Source organism: Notamacropus eugenii, chromosome 1, assembly GCF_028372415.1.
Source record: "Notamacropus eugenii isolate mMacEug1 chromosome 1, mMacEug1.pri_v2, whole genome shotgun sequence".
NCBI classification, from domain to species: Eukaryota; Metazoa; Chordata; class Mammalia; order Diprotodontia; family Macropodidae; genus Notamacropus; species Notamacropus eugenii.
This window is the reverse complement of record NC_092872.1, coordinates 50120430-50144620: the sequence shown is the minus strand read 5'-3', so window position 1 is coordinate 50144620 and position 24191 is coordinate 50120430. Positions and strand designations below refer to the sequence as shown.

The 24191-nt window shown below is 42.7% G+C and overlaps 1 protein-coding gene across 7 annotated transcripts in view; it reads left to right on the top strand.

Annotated features, from left to right (window-relative positions):
* Positions 1–24191, top strand: part of CACNA1H (calcium voltage-gated channel subunit alpha1 H) — a 416735-nt gene that overhangs the window by 327467 nt on the left and 65077 nt on the right. For 6 of the 7 annotated variants that reach the window (XM_072600754.1, XM_072600736.1, XM_072600726.1 and 3 more), the window contains 7 exons: positions 9304–9455; positions 10876–11061; positions 11477–11594; positions 16067–16222; positions 16741–16831; positions 21368–21576; positions 22418–22480. In XM_072600754.1, coding sequence (XP_072456855.1) covers positions 9304–9455; positions 10876–11061; positions 11477–11594; positions 16067–16222; positions 16741–16831; positions 21368–21576; positions 22418–22480 — 975 coding nt within the window. The remainder of the gene's footprint in view (positions 1–9303; positions 9456–10875; positions 11062–11476; positions 11595–16066; positions 16223–16740; positions 16832–21367; positions 21577–22417; positions 22481–24191) is intronic. The other variant, XM_072600744.1, reaches the window with a different exon arrangement.

Below are 24191 nucleotides of genomic sequence, written 5' to 3'. Positions count from 1 at the left end.
ACTACCCTAGCCATAGCAAATTGCTATATGGAACACTAGGTCAAAACTTTAAAGCCAGGTCCTCTTGCCTCTTGTGGCAAGAGTGATGAGTACAGTGGCCAAGATGACTTCACTATGGTTTGATATGTGTTCTAAAACACAGGCTCCAGTGAATGGAAGCCAGTTCGGTTGAAACTCTTGGGGGCTGTCAGACATGTGCCTACTGTGACCACCAGATAATCTGGCATTGAGCCTGAGAGGTCAGTATCCCCCGTGGGGTAGCCCTACTTACTCAGGATGACCCAGTGGGTCAAGATCTGGCCTTTGTGAGGTTTCAGGTCACAGTTCATGGTGGGTAACGCCGGCCCCAAACCCTTTGGGATGGAGCCAGATCTAAATCAGAGTCCAGACTAGAGAAGAGCCCTCTGCTTGCTAATAAAGGGAATGAAGCTTCTGTAGAATCTGAGGCCATCTTCTGAGTTAAATGTACTCCCAGGGCAGACGTATGGGTTTGAGTGACCCAGTTCTGTCATCCCACCATATAGGGAAAGAATGCTAATTAGGAGGTTGTGGGCCATTGTGCGTTCAAGGAGCCAGGGTGTTCATTTCAAAGGTAAATTGGCTGTGTTGTCAGGAGCAGACTCTGATTTCTGTTCTCTGCTTGACTCTGACCTGATCTGGGAAGGCAAAGGAAACACATGGGCAATGGTGATCCTGAAATGTATTATTCCAAGCAAACATCCCTAAATTGGAGGCTCTTGGTTGGACATTTTTCACTGCTGACAACTGTTCTGTGTGCCTGACCCCGGACAGGAGGCTTATGAATGGTTCTTTTGTGTAGCCAACAGACCCCTTATGGTGATTGTTTCCAGAGCAACTGAGTCACTGCAGGTCTGCAGGACAGAGGGCATGGCCCATTCCCAGGCCTTGTCCAGGAAGCCTGGGAGAAGCAAGATGAGAGAAAGAACAGGGGTATGGACTTAAGCAACCAGGATAATAAGCTGCATCCCTCATGTCTGGATTCAATACAAAATCAGGCAGCAAGCCACTTTGGTGGGGGAGGGGGGTTGAGCCGGACAGAGGAGGAGATGAAAACATAAATCTGTGCCAGGACCTGAAGACTTGTGACTTTGTCCCTTAATGGTTCCAAGTCATCAGCTCACTCGAGTCATTTCTTTCAGGTCCATTTGGTTGTTAAAATTTTACATCTGACCATGGTTTCAGACTTTCCAAAGTGCATCCCCTATCCAGTATCTCATTTGAGCCTCTCAGCATCCCAGAGAAGGACACTTAACTAGCTGTGTGACCTTGGGCAAGTCTCTGCCTCAGTTTCCTCATCTGTAAAATGAGGAGAATAATAGCACCTAGCTCTCGAGGTGGTTGTAAAGAGCAAATGAAATAATATTGTACAGTGCCTATAACAGTGCCATAATGGGTACTATATCAATGTTAGCTGTTATTATTACTTGCTGAGTCACTGTGGCCAAGTCACTTCATCTTTCTGAGGCACAGTTTTCTCATCTGCAAAATGGGGATACTAACACTTGCCCTTACCTGCCTGACAAAGTTGTTATAAGAAAAGTCTAGGCAAGTCAACATGCATTTTATTAAGAACCTACTATGCACCAGATACTGTGCTAAATGCTAGGGATACCAAAAAAAAAAAAAAGGCAAAAGACAGTCCCTACCGTCAAGGAGCTCCCACACCAATGAGTGAGACAACTCTGTACAAATAAGATGGGATACATTGGAATTAATCTGGGATGCCAGACACTAAGATTAAAGGGGATTGGAAAGGGTTTCCTGCAGAAGGTGGGATTTTAAACTGAAACCAGGAATGGAAATGCAAAGTAAAAGAGAGAATTCCAGGCAAGGGGGACAACCAGTGACTATGCCCAGAATTAGGGAATTTAGTATCTCGCTTGAGGAACAGCCAAAGAGAATGTTTGATAAATCATAAAACACTATAGAGACCCAGCATCCTTGTTATGAACACTAGATTCTGTCCTGGGGCTACTAAAGTGTGCAGGGCTATATGTAACCTTCAATAATGACTGTGCTTTCTGAGTTCTTGAATCTGCTTTTTAAAATCTTTTTCTATCTTCATTTCCAGGCTATCAAAAGTCTCTACTCACTTTCCCTCTATCTGCCTCTAGCAGTTCTGCTGCTGGGCTTTCTAATTTGCAGAGGACCAGAAAACTAGTTCTTCAAACTGGTTAAGATTTTATGTAAAATAAGGGTTAATAGAACTGAGGGACAGTCATAAGAATAAAGTAGATCAGCTTGAAGGCACAGACATTCTGAACCTAAAGCTCATGCTTAGAGGCACTTTTTAAGAGGGGAAGGCAGGAGGCTTCTTTTTCATTTCTGCATAAATGAACTTCTGATGGTGAGAGTGTTGCTTAACTTCCAAGTAACTGAACTCTGGATGCTGAAGTTTCTGGGTAGGTGATTTCCAGATGGCCAGGATTTTGCTTGGTTGATAGAAAGTAGATAGATAGATAGATAGATAGATAGATAGATAGATAGATAGATAGATAGATAGATAGATAGATGATAGATAGATATTTAGATAGATGGAGAGACAGACACAGAGAGAGAGAGAGAGGTGGGTAAATGGATGAATGGATAGAGCAATTTATTCAGTATATTCTCTCAGGTATTGTTTTAAGCAGTGGCAATATAGATGCAAGCCAAAAAGCCAGTCCCTGCCCTCAGGGATAATACACATAAAAGGATAAGGGGGCGTGTTAAATGAAAGGGGCTAAGGATGCTAGTGATTAGGTAAGAAATTCCAAAGACTTAGAAACAGAACCAGAGGAGAAATTAACATGAACAGCCTGGGCACCTTAGGAATCAGTGTTCCCAGCCAGGGATTCACCAGTCAGCGGAGAGGGCCAAAGAGATAGAAGCATCTCCATAATAAAATGCTTGACAAAGAACTGGAAAATGTTGGTAGCAGGAAAGCAATCTGCAGACCAGCCACAAAATTTACAGATTTCCCCACTTATTCAAAGTCCAGAAGGTTCTATTCTGGAAACTATTGGGATGATTCAGGTAACAAACTATTTTGCTGACCCACTTTCTAGTGGGTCATTCTGGTGTTGCCTAGTCCTGATCTGACTGAGTGGCTGATTGGGCTCTGTGAGGGGAGTGAGATGGGAGATCCAAATAGTTAGAAGCTTGGTGGCATGGGGGAAAGGAATCTCGAGAAGGTATAAGACCCAACAGGGTCAATGCATGCCTCAAAGGTCATAGCCTACAAGTGTCTTTCGTTAAACTAGATTCAAGAATCCCGACTTGACATCAGGGCATAAATGTCTTTGTAACCCCATTTGAGGTTTTCTGGATTACTTCTCCTGATAAGTGTACATACATAGATGTATTTTGTTGTTTTTTTGTCTTTTAAGTAGTGTCTGATTCTTTGTGATCCCATTTGGAATTTTCTCAGCAAAGATACTGGAGTGGTTTGCCATTTCCTTCTCCAGGTCATTTTACAGATGAGAAAACTGAGGCAAACAGGGTTGAGTGACTTGCCCAGGGTCACACAGCTGATAAGTGTCTGAGGCTAAATTTGAACACAGGAAGAACAGTCTTCCTGACTCCAGTCTGGCACTCTATCCACTGCACCACCTAGTATTTGTCATAGTCAACTCTAAATCCTACTTGAAGGCCTAGTGTGGGAGTCAATATACTTGTGTTAGCACTGTCACTGACTTTCCAGATGACCTCAAGGAAGTCATTATCTATCCCTGGGCCTCATTTTTCCCTCTGCAAAATCAGGTGACCTCTAAGGTTCTTTTATGTTGACATTCTGAGATTCTATGAGTCTCTTATCTTTAAAAATGTCATTTTATAGGGGAAAGGAGGAAATTATCATGCCTAAAGAAGCCTTAATAATGAGGACATTCATTCCTTTTCCAGCCATTGTGCCCTGCAAGGTAGACGTAACTCCATCCTAATACTTCCTTGACTGTAAAAAGTGCTCCTATAAAACCCTGCTCTATTAAGATTTCAGTTTTAAAGGCTTCCAGGAATGTTCCCGTCCTGGTAATGGATGCTGCTCAATATCAGAGAGCCTGGAGGGATCTTGTAAGTCAAATAACTTGCAGTTTCTGAAGCTAAAATCAGCCTGGAGTCTGTCTGCATGTGAGGCTTGTGTCGATAATGTACATAGAAACAGAGAACAGCAAAGCCAGAAGGGACCTTTGATACCAGCTCATCCAATTTCTGCCTTTTACCAAAGGGAAAAATCAAGACTCTGAGGAGCGTAGATTTGGGGTCAGGGAACCTGGATCCAAAACCTGGTCCTGTCATTTAACTCCCATGGACTGGTCACTGCCCATCTCTGGACTTCAACCTTCTCATCGGTTACTTGGGAGAGGAGAGGTGGACAAGATGACCTTTCAGGTCAGATCCCTTACACCTCTAAGTCTGCATATGTGTGAGAACCCCAGATCACACAATAAGCTGAGGTCAGAGCTTGAATTAGACTCCAAATTCTTGACCCCTGTCCTCAGAGCTCCTAGTTCAATGTTCTTTTCAAAGCTCAGTTTTTCCAGCAGTTGGAATTTCAGGGAGGGAAAGATATGGAGAGGAGGGGGGAATCCATGGAGACACTCCTAGTCCCTTAGAAACAAAAAAGAAGCCCAAGTTAGGAATCAGGAGTGAGAGGTTCTTGCCAAGAGATACTACAAGTCAGGTTATTCTGGGTCTGGACCTTGGGCAGGGCATGGAACTACTGGTCTGGGAGGTCCAGGTATTGACTGCCTCCATGCTCTGACTGGCTGGGTGGAAACTGGAGAAAGCTATCAGCAAGAGAATAGTCACTTAATACATCAGCAGAGATGGACTCCTGGACCTATGGATCTTAGACTTGCTTTAACAAGGGTATTGATTCTTCTGCTTCCAGCTTAACTAGTGTTTCAAAGCCTCCTGGGAGATTTTCTTCCACTTGGAAGGCAATTGAGGAAAAATTCAACTCTGATTTCATCCTTATAGCTGAAGCCAACTGTACTCCATGTCTGCCCTCTTCCTGGAGGCATGGCTTCCTTCCCTTTTCAGCTCAGGGAGACTCAAAAAGAGTCTTTACACACACAGGAGAAAGAACTCAAGCTGCTTCGTAGGATAAGCTGTGTTAGCAATGCCATCTCCTCCACTTTCCCTCAGTCCCCAGACTCTGTGAGTGTGTGTGAAACTCAGATGCCCTCCAACAGAGGAAGGAAAAATATCTGAGCCATCTTCCGCCATGCCTGTCTGTGAGGGTGTCAGGAAGTGTTTTCTAAGGGGCAAGGGAGACCCCAGAACTGAGATCTTTGGGAAAGCTCATAAAGAGGCAGCATTGTGCATCACCATACTCCCAGGCATCTAGACTAAAAGCCTCTGTGACCTCTTCCTCATGCCCCATTTCCAAGGATAGATTTACAAAATTCTGTCATTTTTATCTTTGTTACCTCTGTTACCCATTCCTTTCTCTCCACTCTTATGGGCCCCACTGTATTCAGGCCTTCACCTTTTAATACCTGTAATAACTGGCCTTCTCTGCTGCCAGTGTTCTGCCCCCATCCCTCACCAATCCAGCCTTAACACACTGCCAGATTAGTATTCCCATTATATGTATCTAATAAGCACTCCCCTGCTCAAAGATATTCAGGGGCTCCCCTTTACCTACATCTCTTGTTTGCCACTCTAGATTTCAAAGCTTCCCAACCTCTTTTAAATGCAAGTTGGGACAGGATCCTCTCCAGGCTTTAGCTTTCACATGAGTAGAGAACACTTGGGGTCAGATTTATGAAATCTCTCTGAAGAAGTCTATTTCCACGTGCTACCCAGCTTGATTTCCAGTCCTGAGAATTTTGGATAAACAGAGCTGATTTGGAAGAGATCCCAGCTCAAGAACAGGACATAAATAATGAAATCCTAATAATTACTCAGAATAGCCTGGTGGATTGCTGTAGTTTGGGGAGAAGAGAGAAGCCTGACCTCTATCCTGAGTTTACCCACCCTTTTGGCCACCTTTGAATACTCCTGCATCCCAAAGGATAGAGAGGCCTTGGCATCTAGGACATCCATGTGCCATTGAACTTAAAAACAGCTCCTGGTGCCAGTGAATGTAAACACCGTTAGTATTCATCCACAGAACAAAAGTCCTCTGGGCTCACCATATGAGCTTCACTCCTTTACCCCAGCCAAGTACCTTTAGTGGAGTTGCTGTAGCCCCCCTGGATCATAGGAAGGGTTATAGGATGCAGAGCTAGAAGAAACCTTTTAGTTCATCTAGTCTAATGCCTGATTTTAATGAAGGAAGAAATTTAAAAAGATAGTGAAATGACTTACCAAAAGGTCTTTGCCATCTCATTCATCATTGGATTCAATGTCATTGCCCTCTGTCTTTAAAGAACTTTGGATTGAGCTCCTTTGGGATCAGCATTGCAGCATCCCAGGCCATCAGAGGTAGAATGATTCCTCTTACTGGGAGAAGGTTCAATTCAATTAAATATTGAATGCAATGAAAAGAAAACTGGATTTGAATCTCAATTCTGCTACTTCCTGCCTGTATCGCTTTGGACATGTCACTTAACCTTTCTAGGTCTCAGCTTCCTTATCCATAAACTGGGTGGAGTAGAACTAGATAGACTTCCAAGATCCATTATAGCTCTGAGTCTATGGTCCTAACCATTACTGGCCTATTATGTATCACCCCCCACCTAGTCAATGGCTAGGGGCTCACATGGCCTCTTAGAACTTAGAAAACACAACTTTCTCCCAGAGACTGTGTTTGGCAAGTACCTGGAGGCATTATGGTTGATGCTTTGAAGCCTGTGTTCTCAGAGCATAAGTGAGGAACATTGAAATACCTGGCTGCTTGTTCTAGCTCTGGCATTAACTTACTACATGACTTTGAGTAAGTCACTTCTCTGCTCTGAGTTTGAGTTTTCCCCTATAGATGGAACCCCTAAGATTTTCAGGAATGGGTCACGTGGTCAAAAATCCATATGGGAAGGCCACATGCATTTAATTGCATAATTAATTGCACTCAGCTTCAATTATCATTAGCAATTAATCCAATAATAACTGCCTGCTTGTTTTTGTGTGCTAGTTAATTAAGTAAAAAGTTTTTGCTAAAAATTTTTGATGGGGTAAGCAGGCTAAAGTTGGATTCCATTCATTATTCAACAAGTATTTATGAAGTACTTACTAGAGATAGTATGGACAGTGAAAAAACCACTAACTAGAGTAGCAAGAATTGGGTTCGAATCCTACCTCTTATACTTTACTATGTGACCCTGGGGCAAATCCCTTCAACTCCCTAGGACTTAGTTTCCTCATCTGCAAGGTGAGGGTGTTGGGCTAGGTGGCTATACTCAAATCTTCTCCAGCTTTAGATCTAAGATCCTCTAATCAAATGAGATAATATTTGTTTTTTAAAAGGCACTGGGCAGAGTGCCCAGCACAAAAAGGGGCTATAAAAATGCTTATTCTCTTTCCTATGATCCAAGAGATCCCTCCCACTCCAGTGGGCCATTCTTTATGACAAAGAATAAAAAAGAGAAAAAGAAACAATTCGGTAAAACTGACCACTGAGGTATCTTCTACATGAGCAGCTTGTGCCGTTATCCTTGGGAAGTAGGTTCCCTCCCAGAACTGAGCTTGGTGACCGGAGAAGATCCAGAGCCTGACCTTAAGGAGCTCTCCTCTATCTCAGGAGACATGCTCACACAGGAGAAACTGTCATGCATGAGACTGCATGAGTAAGGAAAGGATTGTGTGGTGCAGATGAAAGGGGTCATTAGACGTCATCCTAAGGGTTATCCAATGTTTCCCCGGCTGCTCTATTAGGAGGGAATTGCACTTGACCTGAAGGCAGAAGAATGGGGAAGGCATGGATAAGTGGGGAGCAAGAAGAGTATTGCCAAGGGAAGGCAAAGTATAGGGGCAGAAAGGATCCTAGTGACCAAACTAGATGGGTTGAGGAGTATTGTGAGCTAAGCTGGAAATGCTGCTAGATTGTGGCTGACCTTGGATGCCAAGTAGAGGAGCTTTGACTTTACCTTGAGGGTAGCTGGGATCCACTTGAGCTAAGGTGGAGAGAAGGTTGTCAAAGGTAGGAAGGACATGGACAGAGCTGTGAATAAGGAAAATTCATCTGGTAGCATGTCTAGGATGAAGTAGAAGAATGCATGTCCCTTCAGAAGCCCTTGCAATAATCCATGGAAGAGAAAAGGCTTGAGATTCCATGAGAGTATTAGAGTCTTCAGTACATATAGGGGAGGAATGGGAATCTTTGACACATCCTTTAGCAAAATTACAGAGGATATCAGTGCATTGAAAGGTACCTTGGCATAGTAGATAATGGATAGTCCAGGAAATCCTAAGATCTAGTTGCTCCTCTGACACATCCTGGCTGTGTGACCCTGGGCAAGTCACCTCCCAGTGTTCTAAGCACCCCTCTGAGACTATAAGTTGCAAAAAAAGAAGAGAAAGAACAAGAATTTATTAAGTACCTACTATGGGCCTAGCACTGTACTAAGTGCTTTCCAAATATATTATCTCCCTACATTGTAAAGGGAGTTTCCTCATCTGGGAATTTCTTGCAACAAATAAATCACAGGTGCATCCCCTATCCTTATCAGTGCCTTAGTGGCTGTTCCCTGCCCCTTTCCCCCTCTCCTCCCTAAGCATCATACTATAGACAGAGAGAGAGAAGTAGGGAGGGAGGGAGAGAGAGCCTGATCTCTCTGTTCTCACCCTGAAGTTTCAGTGACCGAGAGTAGCTTAGGACATGGTTCATGGTTCTATCTGGAGGAAGATTGGCATTTTAAAAGGGATTAAAACCTTCTGCCAAAGGAATGGTGCTTTAATGGTAGAAGATCCTGCCTTAGTCATGGTTTGGGGTAAGTACTGGCAGGAGAAAGAATGGAAGGCCTTCCAGGGACCCTGTCAGTCACTCACCAGGTGGTGACTACCAAGAGCAATGGTTAAAGGGATTGTCTGACTTGCTTGTATTGGTATACCGAGATTAGCACAGTACCTGGCTTAAATGCTTATTCATTCAGTCATTTGTGAAAGGAAGGAAGGAAAGAAGGAAGGAAGGAAGGAAGGAAGGAAGGAAGGAAGGAAGGAAGGAAGGAAGGAAGGAAGGAAGGAAGGAAGGAAGGAAGGAAGGAAGGAAATTTTAAATACCTATATGCCAGGCACATGTGCCAAGCACTTTATAAGTATTATTTCATTTGGTCCAAAGTGGAGACGTGCCCTATTGGCTCTTCTGGGCCTTGATTTCTCTCTGGGCAGCAATGAGACCCAATATTTTTATGTACTCCCCAGCCTGAAGAGCTGACCAACGCCTTGGAGATTAGCAACATCGTCTTCACCAGCATGTTTGCCCTGGAGATGCTGCTGAAGCTGTTGGCCTTTGGGCTTCTAGGCTACATCAGGAATCCTTACAATATCTTTGATGGCATCATCGTTGTTATCAGGTAAGTGGTGGACTATGGGTATGGTTGGGGGGATAAGAGGTAGGGAATGGGGCATAAAGGTGGGGAGGATCGCAGGAGCCAGCAAGGAGACTAAGTCCAAGGAGGCCACCAAGAAGTCCAGCTCTAAGTGCCTAGAGTGGTTTTCAGGGAAGAATCAGTTTGATACCCCATAATTCTCAGTATAACTCTTTACTTTGGTCATTAGACCTTCCACTCCCTTTGAAACAAGTAGACAGGGGAAAAACATTGACTCTAAAGACTTTTACTGAAGCAGAATCAGCAGAGAAAAACAGATGTAGTTTCCTTTCAAGGATTTGCCCAAGAATAAGGAGCATAGGGCTCCAGAAATCTGTGAGAAACTTTCAGCATTTACCAAACTCATTTGGAATAGCAATACAGAAAGTCTGGCCACGAGCTCACAGGACTTGGAACTGGGAGGAACCTCATCCTATCCCCAGTTTTTATAGTTAAGGAAATAGGGGGGGAAAATAATCTACATAGAATAAGTAGTGATAGCCTTGCACTTGAAATCAAGAGACCTGGGTTCAAACTCTGGCTCTCACACTTACTAGCTGTGTGGCGTTGGACAAATCACTTAATTTCTCTCTAACTCAGTATCCTTCACTGAAAAATAAAGCAGTTCTACTAAAAGATCCCGAAGTGTCCCTTCTAACTCTAACATTCTGTGATTCTGTGAAACTGGGATTTTTTTTAAGGGAGTGCTGTGAGTATTTCCCAGGGGCCTCAGGGTAATCAGTGCAGGGCAGGGAAGATATTCTTTCTTTGCTTAAACAAAGTATTCTTATTTAATCAAAATCTCTCCACCCCCAGGACGTAGGTTTTTATCTTTTTGGGTATCAGGAGATGAACAATCTAATTCAGGTCAACAAAAACTTATTAAACACCTTCTGTGTAAAGTAACATGTGGGCTGTGGGTGCCTGTCTGAGGTTCTGGGAATACAAAACTAGAAAGTGGCCCATTCCTGGCCCTCAAGGAATATCCAGTGATAGGGATGGAGGTATAGCGCAGCAACAAGAGTAATGGAATTGAGCTCAAGAAGTCTGAGTTCTAGTCGCATATCTGCCCCTAATTTCCCCTAAGATCTTGCAAAAGTCACTCCCTTGACATTCATCAAATACACAGAAATATACTATTTCCATATTGTGAAAATGCCCCAAGGTGCAAAGCTGGAGACAGAGGAAGGGTTGGAGTAATCCAGTTGGGCTTCTTGAAGGAAGGAGACTCAAACCATAACATGAAGGATAGATAGATGGATGGATGGATAGATAGATGATAGATAGATAGATAGATAGATAGATAGATAGATAGATAGATAGATAGACAGGCAGATAGATGGATGGATGGGTGAAGGAGGACCTAATTTTCTGGCATGCTCCTCCCTGTGCCTTGTGCCAAAAGTGTCTGGGAAATTATCGGGCAGTCAGACGGAGGCCTGTCGGTGCTGCGGACCTTCAGGCTCCTTCGAGTGCTGAAGCTGGTAAGGTTCATGCCAGCCCTTCGACGACAGCTGGTGGTGTTGATGAAGACCATGGACAACGTGGCCACTTTCTGTATGCTGTTGATGTTGTTCATCTTTATCTTCAGGTAACCTCTCCCCGCAGTCTTGACCTCAGCCCCAAGCACAACTCCCTCAACTCAGCAGGAGCCAACTGGGGGAGTCTCGCTATCCATGGTACTGAGTAGACACAGGGAAAGCAGAAGGAAGAGCAAGTCCACCTGGGAGTGCTTTCTTGGGAGATTGGGGGAGAGGAGATTCAAATACAAATAGTGAGATAATCAGGCAGTTTCTATTGAAATCCTATCATGTGTCAAGCCTTGGACTAAATGTTAAAAAGGGAGAAAAGCCAAGGATTGGGAGGGATAGCCCATTCTTCAGGGGTTCTTGATGGCCTAGGGTCCCTGTCTGGGGAGTGTTTCCTGCCCCCTGATATTCAAAGGTTTTCCCTCCCTCCCACACTGACCCATGACTCTGGCCTCTCTCAACTCCATTCACCCACAGCATACTGGGCATGCACCTCTTTGGGTGCAAATTCAGCTTGAAAACTGACACTGGAGACACCGTCCCGGACAGGAAGAACTTTGACTCCTTGCTGTGGGCCATTGTCACTGTGTTCCAGGTAAAGTCCAGGACCTTAGAAGAGGTAGGGCTGTCATAGCCAGCCCCACATTCAGCCTTCAGTTTGACTTCCTTTGTTCCTCAATGGCTTTCCTTCCCAGTCCATCACAGCTGTAGCCCAAAGCAAAATTCCCATTTATATTGGGCTGCTGTGGTCGTCCCACTTAGAAGGGCACCCCTAGATTTAAGGATTAAAACTGCTGAAGAACAAGAGTAGCAACAGGTAATTAGTAATGTCATAGTTTAGTGGGGCATTGATGATCAGTGATAGCCTCCTCTGACACTCACAGTGCAAATAAGGAGATACCTGTGGGAGGAAAACAAAACTGTCTATGCCTAAGTCCCCCACCCTATCTCTCTCAATCTCTCTCTTTGCCTCCATCTCTTTCCCTCCTCTATCTATCTCCTTCTCTCTTTCTCAACTCCTCTTACTACTTCTTCCCTCTCCTTCTTCTTCTTTCTTCTCTCTACACCCTTGTTTCTTTCTTTTTCCCTATTTTTCCCATTCATTCACTCTTTGAGTTAATCAACCATAAGTTGAATGAAAATATATTTGTTCAAATTTGTTATAATTACTGATTAAAGTTTTATATTCCTAAATATCTTTTTAAAATTTGGGTGAAATGAACTTTTCTAGAAACATAGAAAAGCATGAAATAAAAATTTAAGTGAGAGCTCCTATTGATTGGAGGAATACAAGACTGGGAAGACTGGTTCAATGGTTCTCAATATAAAAATGTTCTCCCAGTTCAGGTTTACATTACTGTAAATTTCCATTAGCTACATACCAAGCTTTTTACATAAGGAACCAAAGTCTACTGATCATGGAGGAGGTATCCAAGCTATAATGCCAAATACAATAATAAGATCAGGTAGAGAAAATTAAGGCTTATGTAGGGTTATTATTGTGATGGTTGTTTTCACACAACAAAACTATGGGTTAGGTAGGACAGTTATTATTCCCATTCTACATGTTAAAAACTGAGTTTCAGAGGGAGCAAGTGACATGCCCACAATTAGGCAGTGCTTACATGTGGGATCAAGGATTCAAACCTAAGTCTCCCGATTCTAAATCTAGGGTGGTTTCCACCATGCTATGCCAAAGCACCATTGCTTTTTATGCTGGAGATAGAAGTTGCTAAGGATGGGAGGTTTAAGAATGAATGAATGAGTGAAACAGTGTTGACGCTGCCAGTCACTGTATTAAGACAGAATGACACTTCTTCCCCGCTTTCCCTTGCTTCTTGTCCTGGTTAGGACAACTTGCCACATTGGGTCTGATTTGAAGTTCCATATTTTAAGAAGGACTTTGAAAAGGTGGAGATGGGAAATAAGAACAGTAAGAGAAAGGAAAATCATGTGATATAACAAATATTTTAAGGAATTGGAAATATTTTTTCTTGTAAAAGACATGCTTAGTCCCTAAATATCTAAAGAGCTGTCATGGAGAGAAAGGAACAGATGTATTATGTTTCATCCCAAAGAGTAGAATTATGACCAGTGTGGAGCGAGAGGAGATCAAAAAGGGGCAAATTTTGGCTCAGAATAAAGAGGAACGTTCTAATGATGAGAACTATGCAATAATAGAACAAACGATCTCATGAAATAGTCAGTTCCCTGTCTGGAAGCATGAAACAGAATCTGAATATTTATCATGGGTACCGCAGAATTGCAGTATCAGAACCAGAGTTGAGAGTGATACCAAAAGTCATCTAATCCAACAGATACCTGGTCAAGAACTTCCTGTGGTCTAAAGCATCCCTGAGAAGTTGTCCAGCTTTTGAATGTAGGAAAGGAGATTTCTGTTTTTCCTGGGCAAATAGAACTATGACCTCTAAGGTCCCTTCCATCTTTGGGACTCTGTGCTTTTGGGGCACCTTCTTGCAAGGCAAGCTAGACTTGCAGTGGAATTAAGACCACCAATCACAACTGAGGACCATACTTTAGTCACATTTCTAGGAGCCTAAGGAGGTGATTTATGCTTCCCCACCCTAGCTAACACCATCCACCACTGCAGGGGCATGAGATGAAGGTGAAGGTGGTGATGAAGCTTAGTAGAAAGAAATTGGAGACAATGATGGTTTCTGATCTTGCCTCTTCCTTAAGCTTTACCACATGGGCTTTAGTTTCCTCAACTCCAAAATGAGAGTTTTCATCCATGATGACAGCTTGCCTTTCAGCAAGAGAATATATGAAAAGCTTTTTGTAAGTGGAAAACATGCTTCTCTCCCAGAACATGTTCCCTCCTTATCTCTACTTTTGCAGCTTTTTCTTTATGGTTTACCAGGTGATAGATCCTCTCCAAAGTCTCCCATGACACATTGCCCCCAGAAATCAGTGTTCTCCCAAACCTCAGCTCTTCCAAGAATACTTTGCCTATTGGTTATTACTAAGGGAATTTGTTCCGTGAAGTTTGGATTTAGTCAAAGGGCTGCACTTGAGGACCTAGAGGGCCACATATGGCCTCGAGGCCACAGGTTCCCCACCCCCAGCTAAATCTTTTCTTCTACCCATTTATTCCCAATGTTATACTTATCTGTGAATATGTCATGTCCTCCTATAAAATACAAATTTCTTTTGTATTTTAAAAATCTTTGTATTTCCTGTGCTTAGCCCTGTAGTACCTACTACTTAGTGAGGGTTTGTCACTTTGGAATTATAAACTATAAAATGCCTTATTTACTGTGAATAGCTTTGCAAACTAAAGTCCTGTTCAGATGTAAGGAATATTATTAATTAACTCATTAGCAAAGTATTCCTGCCTTCTTCTCTGTGCTAGGTACCATAGGGGAGAAAGAAGATGTCATCTCTCTATCAGTAGACAAAGAATTCAATGCTGGAAGAGACTTTAATGATTACCTAGTTTCTTCCCTTCCTCTTATAATAGATGGGAAAACTGAGGCCCCAAGAGTTCGAGTTGACCAGAGTAACATAGGAAGTTGAGGACAGATCTCCTTGACTCCTGGTCTTCTTTTCATCACAGAGGAGGCCAATAGAATATAAAATGAGGAACAGACAGACAGACAGAAACAGATAGCTATAGAGAAGGAAAGAAAGACACAAAGAGAAGACGAGTCGTACAAAAGAAGAGACAAAGAGAAAAATGGAGAGGAAGAGGTAGAGAGAACAAAGATTTAGAGTTGTCAAGAGAAAGGTCCCAGTATGGGGCCATATAAGGTGTAAAGAAATTATTTATTTATGCACTTTTATTTATTTGGCCTGTGGGCTCCATAATGTTACCATCATCCTTTTAAATTCTAGCTAATTATTTGGATTCAATATGTCCAAAATGGAACTCATTCTCTTGTCTCTTAAATCCACCTCTCCTTCTAACTTCCCTTTTCCTGTTGATGGCACCACTAATTCTTTTAGTCATCCACGATTTCATTCCCAGTCATCTTTGATTCTTGCTTCTCCTTCACCCTCCATTTCAGTTGCCAAGTCTTATCTCTTCAGCCTCCATGTTTCTTGGTCCCTTTCTTTCCATTCCCATGGCTGCTCGCTTGGCTCATATCCTCATTACCTTTCTCCCATACTATTGAAATAACCCAGTCTATCTCGGCTCCTCATCTCCTTTTTCTCCCTTTTACAATCTCTTCTCCACACAGGGTCAAAATATTTTCCCTTGGGCCCATATCTGAACATACCACTCCATGCTCAAAAAACCTTTCAGTAACTCCTTTTCCCCTCATGCATAAAATACAAACTCTTCTGACTGGCAATTATAAGTCTTCCATAAACTCTTTACATTTCCAAGCCATTGCTTCCCTTCATGCATTCTTCATTTCAGTCAAATTAAGCTACAAACCATTCTCTGAACTTGATATTCCATCTCCCATCTCCATATCTTCACTCAGGTTCTCTCTCCCCCTTCCTGGTAGGTACTGTCTTCTCACTTTCCCCTCTCCAAATTCTTACCTTCCTTTTAAGAATGTTTAAAGTTCACATTAGGGGCTGCTTATGGGAAACCTTCCTTAATCCTCCCCTCTCCAAATTTTTGAGATTCTTTTCCACCCTCAAATAATATGTGTATTTATCTTCCCAGGAGAATATAAACTCCTTGAAAGCAGGGATTGTTTCATTTTTTTTTTCTTTACAGCCCCAACATTTAAAGCAATGCTTTAGACATAGTAGGAACATATAAATTTTTGTGGAATGGAATGAAGTTAAATCAGTTGATTAACCAACTTTTAAGCTTCTCTTTAACTCTACTAACTCTGCTTTAAATAGGAAATCCACAGCAGTCCATGGTGGAGGTTTGGGAGTATGGGGGATATTCTTTAGTTTGGAGGGTAAGGCAGTTGCTAGAGAAATGTCATCCCATACTTAGGAAGGTTTCTGTGGGACCTCAGTAAACTCTTGTTGGGTTCCAAGTCAATTCATCAGGATGCCACCCATGCAAAAAGTGATTCATTGGTTTTAGGGGGGAAGAGAAATGGGAAAAGAGGGAATTCACTCTCTGTCTCCTCATAGATTCTCACCCAAGAAGACTGGAATGTTGTGCTTTATAATGGCATGGCCTCCACCTCCTCTTGGGCTGCTCTGTATTTTGTGGCCCTGATGACCTTTGGCAACTACGTGCTGTTCAACCTACTTGTGGCCATCCTGGTGGAGGGCTTCCAGGCAGAGGTAAGGGACAGGGAATGGGGACAGGCAGACAAGTCCCATCCTAGAGTCTCATATCTACATATATCTCTAAATAGATACCTTTAAAAGGCCATGGATCTGCATGTGGGAACTCCTATAACCAATGGACTAGTCCTTGACTGGGGTAGTCTGGGGCTATGGCAAGAATTTACAGCATCTCCTCCAGTAAGCTTCCCCAGTCAATCTCTCCTGTCTTCCCAGCCTACCAACATAACATAATATAACATAACTCCTAGTCCTTGTCCCCCCTTTGTACCACATCCTAATGGATACCTTGCTCTATAGTCATATTGGCTGACTTTATCTGTCCACCAAGAAAGTAAACTCCTTGAGGGCAGAGACCAAATCTGATCTTCTCTCAACCCAACCTAACCTAAGTGCTTAGAAGACACTTGCTGGATTCAAAGTCATTTTATGTGTACAACCATTCCCATTCTCCTCCTCCTTGATGTCCCAAATAGAGCACGAAGCTAATAACTCCTGTTTTTCTTGGTTGGCAGGGGGATGCAAATAGATCTGACACAGATGAGGACAAGACATCTGCCAACTTTGAGGAAGATTTTGAAAAACTAAGAGATCTACGTGCCACAGGTATGTTTCTTCAGGGGTTGATGAGATGTGGAAAGAGGCATGGGAAATTACAGGTGAGGGACTCTGAAAAATCAAAAAGGGTCCTGTCTCCATCACAGTGCCCAACATAGTTTTAGGCAAAGTTAGCTTCTGATAAATAGGGCTGATGGCAGTGAAAACCAATTCAGTTGAATAGCAAAGCTGCAAAAGGATTTTAAAACATAGAACATGGTCTGTCAGAGCTGGGAGAGGCCTTAGAACACAGAAAATAGAATTTCAGATCCAGAAGACATATTAGACATTATATGGCTCTGTCACATTATTTTACAGAAAGAGAAACTGAGGACCAGAGAAGGGACTTACCTAGGGTCACACTGCAAAGTCATAACAGAGCTAAGACTCAAACCCTAAACATTCTAGGGAAAGTAGTTACTCAGTGGTCTTGTAAGGCTAAATGAAAATCTGGGAGACTCTGCATCTGAATATTTTCTGAAATTAGACACTGACATGGTTTGTGACCTTGGCTACTGACTTGACCTGTCTGAACCTCTTTGTAAGAAAGGACTCCCTCTGGTGTCAGTGGGTAAGAATTCTTCCTAACAGATAACCAGAAACCTCTTTTATAGCTAATGTCAAATCTAGTTCATTGAAATACCAAGCAGGGAGAAGTCTTGCTGTCATAGGATTATGGCATCATAGATGTAGAGTTGGAAAGGACCTTAGGGGTCGTCAAATCCAACCCTATCATTTTACAAATGAGGAAACTGAGATTCAGAAAAGTTAAGGGATCTGCCCAACATGACACAGCTAGCAGCTAAGACAGGATCCGAACTCAGATCCTTTTGACTCTAAATCCAGCATCCTATCCACTACACCCTACTGCCTAGATCTTCTGTCATTCGTGAGACAAAGTGAAATCCTGGTCCAGGAAGGGCTAAGCTTTAATGTGATCATTTCAGAGCTAGCAGTAGGTATCTGCTAGGATTTCTTGACTTATCCCCAAGGGGAAGGCAAATCAGTCTGGTGGTGGTGGTAGTGGTGGTCCTTCCTTCTCAAAAAGGACCAATGACATCAGGAGGGTGATGTCTTGACTTGCAAGTGACTTGGATTTAAGTGAGGCAGGGTTGTGCAAGGTCATTAGCCTCACTCTCTTCTCCAGTCATTTGAAGTCCAATGGCAAGATACAGGTCAAGATGACTGGTGATGGCCCCAATGTAGTGGGAGACCTTGGCCTTTTTCAGCTAAGGCCTTTTCCACATCTCAGTTTGTCTGAGGCCACTCCCATTCAGTGACTAAAGGACAGGTAAGAATCTAGGCAAAAGATGACCTAGTTTACCTTCTCTAAAGAATCAATCTGGGAGGGGAAGACTTTCAGAGTTTCTGATCAGAACAGAAACAATTGATATTTACTTTCACTCTGAGCCATCAAAACTAAACAATGAACAAGTGAGGCTTGGAATGGTACCTATTATTGGCCAATCAGTGAGAGCCAGAGTGACTTGAGTTTAAGGCATAATCAAGTAGCTCCATTTGAATTCCAATGGGCTTTATCAAAGCTTGGTTTTCCAGAGCTCTATTTCAAGAAATTATAAATTAAAACTACATGAGACAAAAGGGTTAATTGTCCCAGTTTTGGGGGTGGAGGTGGTGATTGAATAAATAAGTAGGAAAGTAGAAAAAATCTAGTCCCCAAGCCCCAAGATATCTTGCGAAGTATAAGTGATCAAAATTTATATTCCTTTAAACAGAGCACCCACCTGGGAGGGAATCTATGTGAGTGATCAAAATTTATATTCCTTTTGACAGAGCCTCCAGTGGTGGGCTTTCCTCATCTCCAAGATTGTTTCCAATGAGATATCATTACAGTGGAGCTGATCAAGTCATCTAGGTCACTTTCACTGACCTCTCCCCTTTAGGCCAAACCTCATCAAATAGCCATCACTGATAGAATGTCTTGGGAGAATGACCTGATACATCTTCTTCCTGGCTTTATCTTAACTGAGGGCATCTAACATATTGTCCAGGGGTCAAATGCAAGTCTGCCTGACCTCAGAGTGCAGGCCACTTCTTTTATAGAGGTGTAGATAAACAGTCAGAGAATTTATTGAGAGTTTATCATGTACCAAGAACTATACTAAACCCTGGGGTTACAAATACCAGCAAGGACAATAGTCACTTTCTTTTGTTGTTTTGTTTTGTTTTGTTTTTGGAGGGGTGAAGGCAAAGCAATTGAGGTTAAGTGACTTGCCTAAGGACATACAGCTAGCAAGTGTCAAGTGTCTGAGGCTGGATTTGAACTCAGGTCTTCCTGACTCCAGGGCAGGTGCTCTAATTCACTATTTCACCTAGCTGCCCCAATAGTCACTCTCAAAGAGCTTATATTCTAATAGGGGAGAAGACCATACCTGGAGAAAAGTAGAAAATGGAAAATAGAAAAGGGGGCATGTGCTTGGGGGTATGATGTGCAGATGGCTAGAAAGTGATAGAAAGATTTCATTTTGGACAAGATAAGACTACCAGAGTCTTATGTCCCAGAGGTGTTGCTCAAGGTTCTGAAGGTGGGGAGATGGGGCTGATGACCAGAGACCCAATTAGTTAGCACACAGCTAGTATAAGGGCCAAAGTCAAAACTCCAGTCGAGTAGGTCTTTTGGGCCCCAGAACAGGGCTATTTCTTCTACAATGTTAATTAAAAGTGAATATGCCTAATTGAGAGGTAGTGACACATAATTCCACAGTAGAGGTATTCTCAAAGATAGAAAAATCTGAGTGCTAACTTGCTTCTGACACATACTGCCCGTGAGATGTTGGGCTAGTCCAGCGTTCACTCTTAGTTAGGAGTTGCACAGAAGTTGCTGACCATGTTGGTAGGAGTTTCCTTACGCAAGTATCCCATGTACTGATGAAATTCCATGCCCTATTCTTATCTCCTATTCCCTATGATTAATTAGAGCAAAGCAAGGAGATAAAATGAATAGAGAACTGGTGTTGCATTCAGGAAGACCTGGACTTCAGCCGGGCCACTGACACCTACTGGCTGGACCAGTCACTTAGCCATTCAGTGTTCTAGGAAACTCTAAGGCTTTAGTGCTTGTTGTCTTGATAGAAGGAGTTTTCTCATCTTGGAGTTCCATATATCAAAGAAATTGAAAAGAAATTCCTATCCTTGATTATATAATTGAATTCATGTGGCACTATTCATAGGTAGATTGTGTGACCCACTACTGAAAAATTTGGTTGCATCTGGTCCAGACCCAGCTCCATAGTTACTGCTCAGTAGCAAATAATGACCCTTCTGATGCACTTTCAGGCACCATCAGCTTAACCCAAGTACAAGGCTGTACCCCCATCCTTAGGATCAGAATAATTCCCTCTCCTTCCCTCAACTAGAAAAATTGTTCACCCAGAGACCTTTCTAGTTTGAAATACCCCTCTTGCAGTCAAACATAGGCCTGTCCACCTACAGTTCTTACTGGGGAAATAGCATTTCTTCACCCTGAGCCCCATCTGGAAGCATCCCCCAAACTAGTTACAGTGTGCCCAAGGAAACACCAAAAAGAATTATGAATCTTCCAGAGGGTCTGGCATTTCCAGAACATTTCCATGTACTGACATGTACACTCTGTGCTGGATTTACTTCTTGTGTGAAATCAGCAGTAGGGGGGAAGAGTGGTACGTGTACAACATGTATCTAGCACTGTCACCTTCCCTGACTTTGGCTGATCAAGCCATCATTCAATACCTAGATAGACCACAGTGGTACTCAACCTGGCTCTGATCTACCTTCCCAACCTTAGTCTACCTCTTATTATACACATTCCTCTTCCCAGTCCACTGGCCTTCATCCTGTTTCTTGTACACAATACTCCAGGCCCTTTCTCCATTCCTGGAATGCTCTCTGGCCTCTCTGTCAATTTTCAGAGTCCCTAGTTTCTCTAAAAATTCTGCTCAACCAATACCTTGTACTTGTAGCCATTTCTTATCTCCCCACTTGCTGGTGCCTTCTTCATCTCTTTGACTTTTTATAGATGCCAATCTATGTACATGAACAGCTAGGTGGCAGAGTGGATAAAGCACCAGGCTATGAGTCAGAAAGACCTGAGTTCAAATCTAGCCTGAGATAGATACTAGCTATGTGACCTGGGCAAGTCACTTAAATGTGTTTGCCTCAGTTTCCTCATCTGTAAAACAAACTGGAGAAGAAAATGGTAAACCACTCCATTATCTCTGCCAAGAAATCTTCCCCAAAAAAGAGAGTCACAAAGAGTCAGACATGACCGAAAAGACTAATTCTAAGTACATGTGACCACCCCTGGTCAACACCAGAGTTAGTACTCAAAGCTGACAATGTTCGTATAACCCTGAGACCACCACTCTTTCTACTGCACTACACTATCATTACCAACTGAACCAGCCTGTGACTCAGAGGAAATAGGGAGTGGGCATGGTTCTCTTCCTCTGTTTTCATTAACTGCTTCATCATTCTTTCCAAGACCCTATTCATGCATAACCCCTGAAGTGCCTATAACCCTGTTCTCACCATCCTGCTCATCTACAGAGATGAAGATGTATTCACTGGCAATGACACCCAACGGGCATCTGGAGGGTCGTGGCAGCCTGCCTCCACCTCTCATCATGCGAACTGCAGCTACACCCATGCTGACTCCCAAGAGCTCCCCCAATGTGGACTCTGTCCCCAACCTGCTGGACTCACGCAGAGGCAGCAGTGTCTCTGTGGACCCCCAACACTACGACCAGAAGTCAATGGTAGGTGACTCTCTTCTCTCCTGCCTACGTGCCCATCGCTCTCTTCTCTCCTGCCTACAGGCCCAGTGCCAATGTTGGGCTTCTGATAAAGCCTTATGCAGAACTGCTTCACTTGCAAAGTACTTGATTTATCCACTGTCCCTTTTCTGTGAGAAATCACAGATCCTAGGACATCTTGTCTCAGTCTTAACCACTACTACAAGAAGGATATTGGGCTGCTTTAAATACCATCAGTGGGTCTGAACAAAGGGCAGACAAAACCACATCAGTATACTGCATGAGGAGAGGAAATGTGCAGCCCAGGTGCACCAGTAATCATTGGAAAACTAAAGAGGGAATATTGTATGGGATTACAAACACCATCTGCATAGAATGCTGGGAGAAAGTTAAAAACAGGGACTGGGGGTGGGAGGAGGCGATCCAAGTTAGCAGTGCTCAAACTTTTTGGTCTCAAAACTCCTTTAGGCTCTTAACAATTATTGAGTAGCCTCCAAAGAGATTTTATATGAGTTTTATCTATTAATAGTTACCATTTTAGATATTAAGACATCTTAGTATTATTATAAAAATTATTATGAATTATGAAAATTATGAAAATTAGCCTCATGGATGCCTTGAAAGGGTCTCAAGGACCCCCAGGAACCCCCAGACCATGCTTTGAGAACCATTGCTCTAAACGTAAAAGATTATTTCTGACAAACCTGGTTAAACTCCTAACCTCGGTCTTGTCCCTAATTCTGTCTTCACCTTGCCCCAGACCTTACTCCTTTTGATGGAATCATAATCCTAAACTTGTCCTTAGATTGAACCCTAACCCAGCCTAATCTTACCTCTACACCAGCTCATAGCTCAAGACCTCCAAATCTCCTGTAACCCTGTTGTTAACTTGGACTCTGAGGACAAGGTATGTTTGTGGAAGGTAAAGTTCCACCCCCCAGACAGTCTGCTTAGTCACAAATCGCAAACTGGTGATAAACTCATCAAAGAGGGATAGAATTCTCTCCTCCCTCATAGGCCCTAGACATTCCCTGTTCCCATGGGTGACATGGAGATAGACAACTAATGGGTGCTGCTGGCTAGACACCTAGCTATGCCTTACAAGGATAGAGGACTGTTGGATGGGAAGGGGAAGCTAGTGTTTGAAACCAGATTTGAATTCTGGAATCTTCCTAACTCCGGGCCCAGTACTCTGTCATTCATTCTTTATGGTTCCTCTTTTCCCCAGTATAGTTTTTTTTTTCTTCATTTTTTGGCAGTAGTCAAGGTTAAGTGACTTCCCCAGGGTCACACAATTAGTAGGCATCTGAGGCTAGATTTGAACTGAGGTCCTCCTGACTCTAGATCAGTGTTCTACCCACTTTACCATCTAGCTGCTCCTCCCCACCCAGTATAATTTTTGAAACATTTCTTGTTGTCATTAACTTCCCCTTGTCAACCTCAGCTCATTCTCAGTTTCAGTATTATCCTTATCACTTATCACTGTCCTTACAGAACTGCGTCATTTTTATATTCATTCTGTTATCTCCCATTACTTCTGCACATTTTTTTTTCTAATTTATGTTGGTAGAGGAGATCCTTTTGTATCTACATCACTCTCTATAGATAGTGCCTTGTTTTCTTCCTCAAAGGAATTGTTTCTCTTTGTGTCTTCAGAATTTTATTTTTAGAAGTCACTCATATCTGCTGGATTTGGCTTCCCCTGTAAAATTGTGGGCCATGGCATTTTACCTTTCTTTTCTCTGAATCCTTTGAAATCAACTCCTGCCTCCCCGCCCAAACCTAGGAGGCAAGTCAGATTATGTCCCACTTTCTCCTCCTTTTCTACTCACAAAGTCTAAGATGGCATGGTTATTTTCCTCCAAGGTTCCCATCATTTCCATTGTAGCAACCAATTCTTTCTTGTTGGTGAAAATCAGATCCAGAATGGAAGTTTTTGTCATTGCTTCCTACATCTGTAGAAGGATGAAATGATCATTAAAGCATGTCAGGATACTGTTAGCTGTTGCGATTGGACATAGAGAAAGTTGCAGCAGGTATCCAGATAACTGGAGTCCCCCATCCACACTGCAACAGATTGCTGTGCCAGGCACTCAGGATCCTACTTCTTCCCTGCTTTGACCTATCCTGTTCCTTCTGAATGAAGTAAATTCCTTCAGAGCTATATTGTAGCCCCATCAGACCTCAGTGATGAGATCAAATTTGCCTCCTTGTACCAGGACTCTATGTCATCTTGTTGTTACCCCACTCTCTGTATCAATGGAGATGATATCCTGGGATTTACTGTTGACTCCTATTTTGAATTTTGTCTCCTGTAAATTTCCTGGCTTGTCTTTGCTACTCCTGCATCACAACTGCCCCCCACAGTATTTAGGCTAGAGGATCTACAGTATGTAAGCAATCTCCTCTGCCCTCTCTTTTGCAAATCATCAAACAAAGCCATTCTTTTTGATACACTACTTTATTTTCTCCAATTACATGCAAAGACAATTTTTAATATTGATTTTTTAAATAAAATTTTGAGTTCCAAATTTCTCCCTCCCTCTCTAAGACAATAAGCAATTTGATAAAGTTTATATACGTGCAGTCACATAAAACCTATTTCCATAGTAGTCATG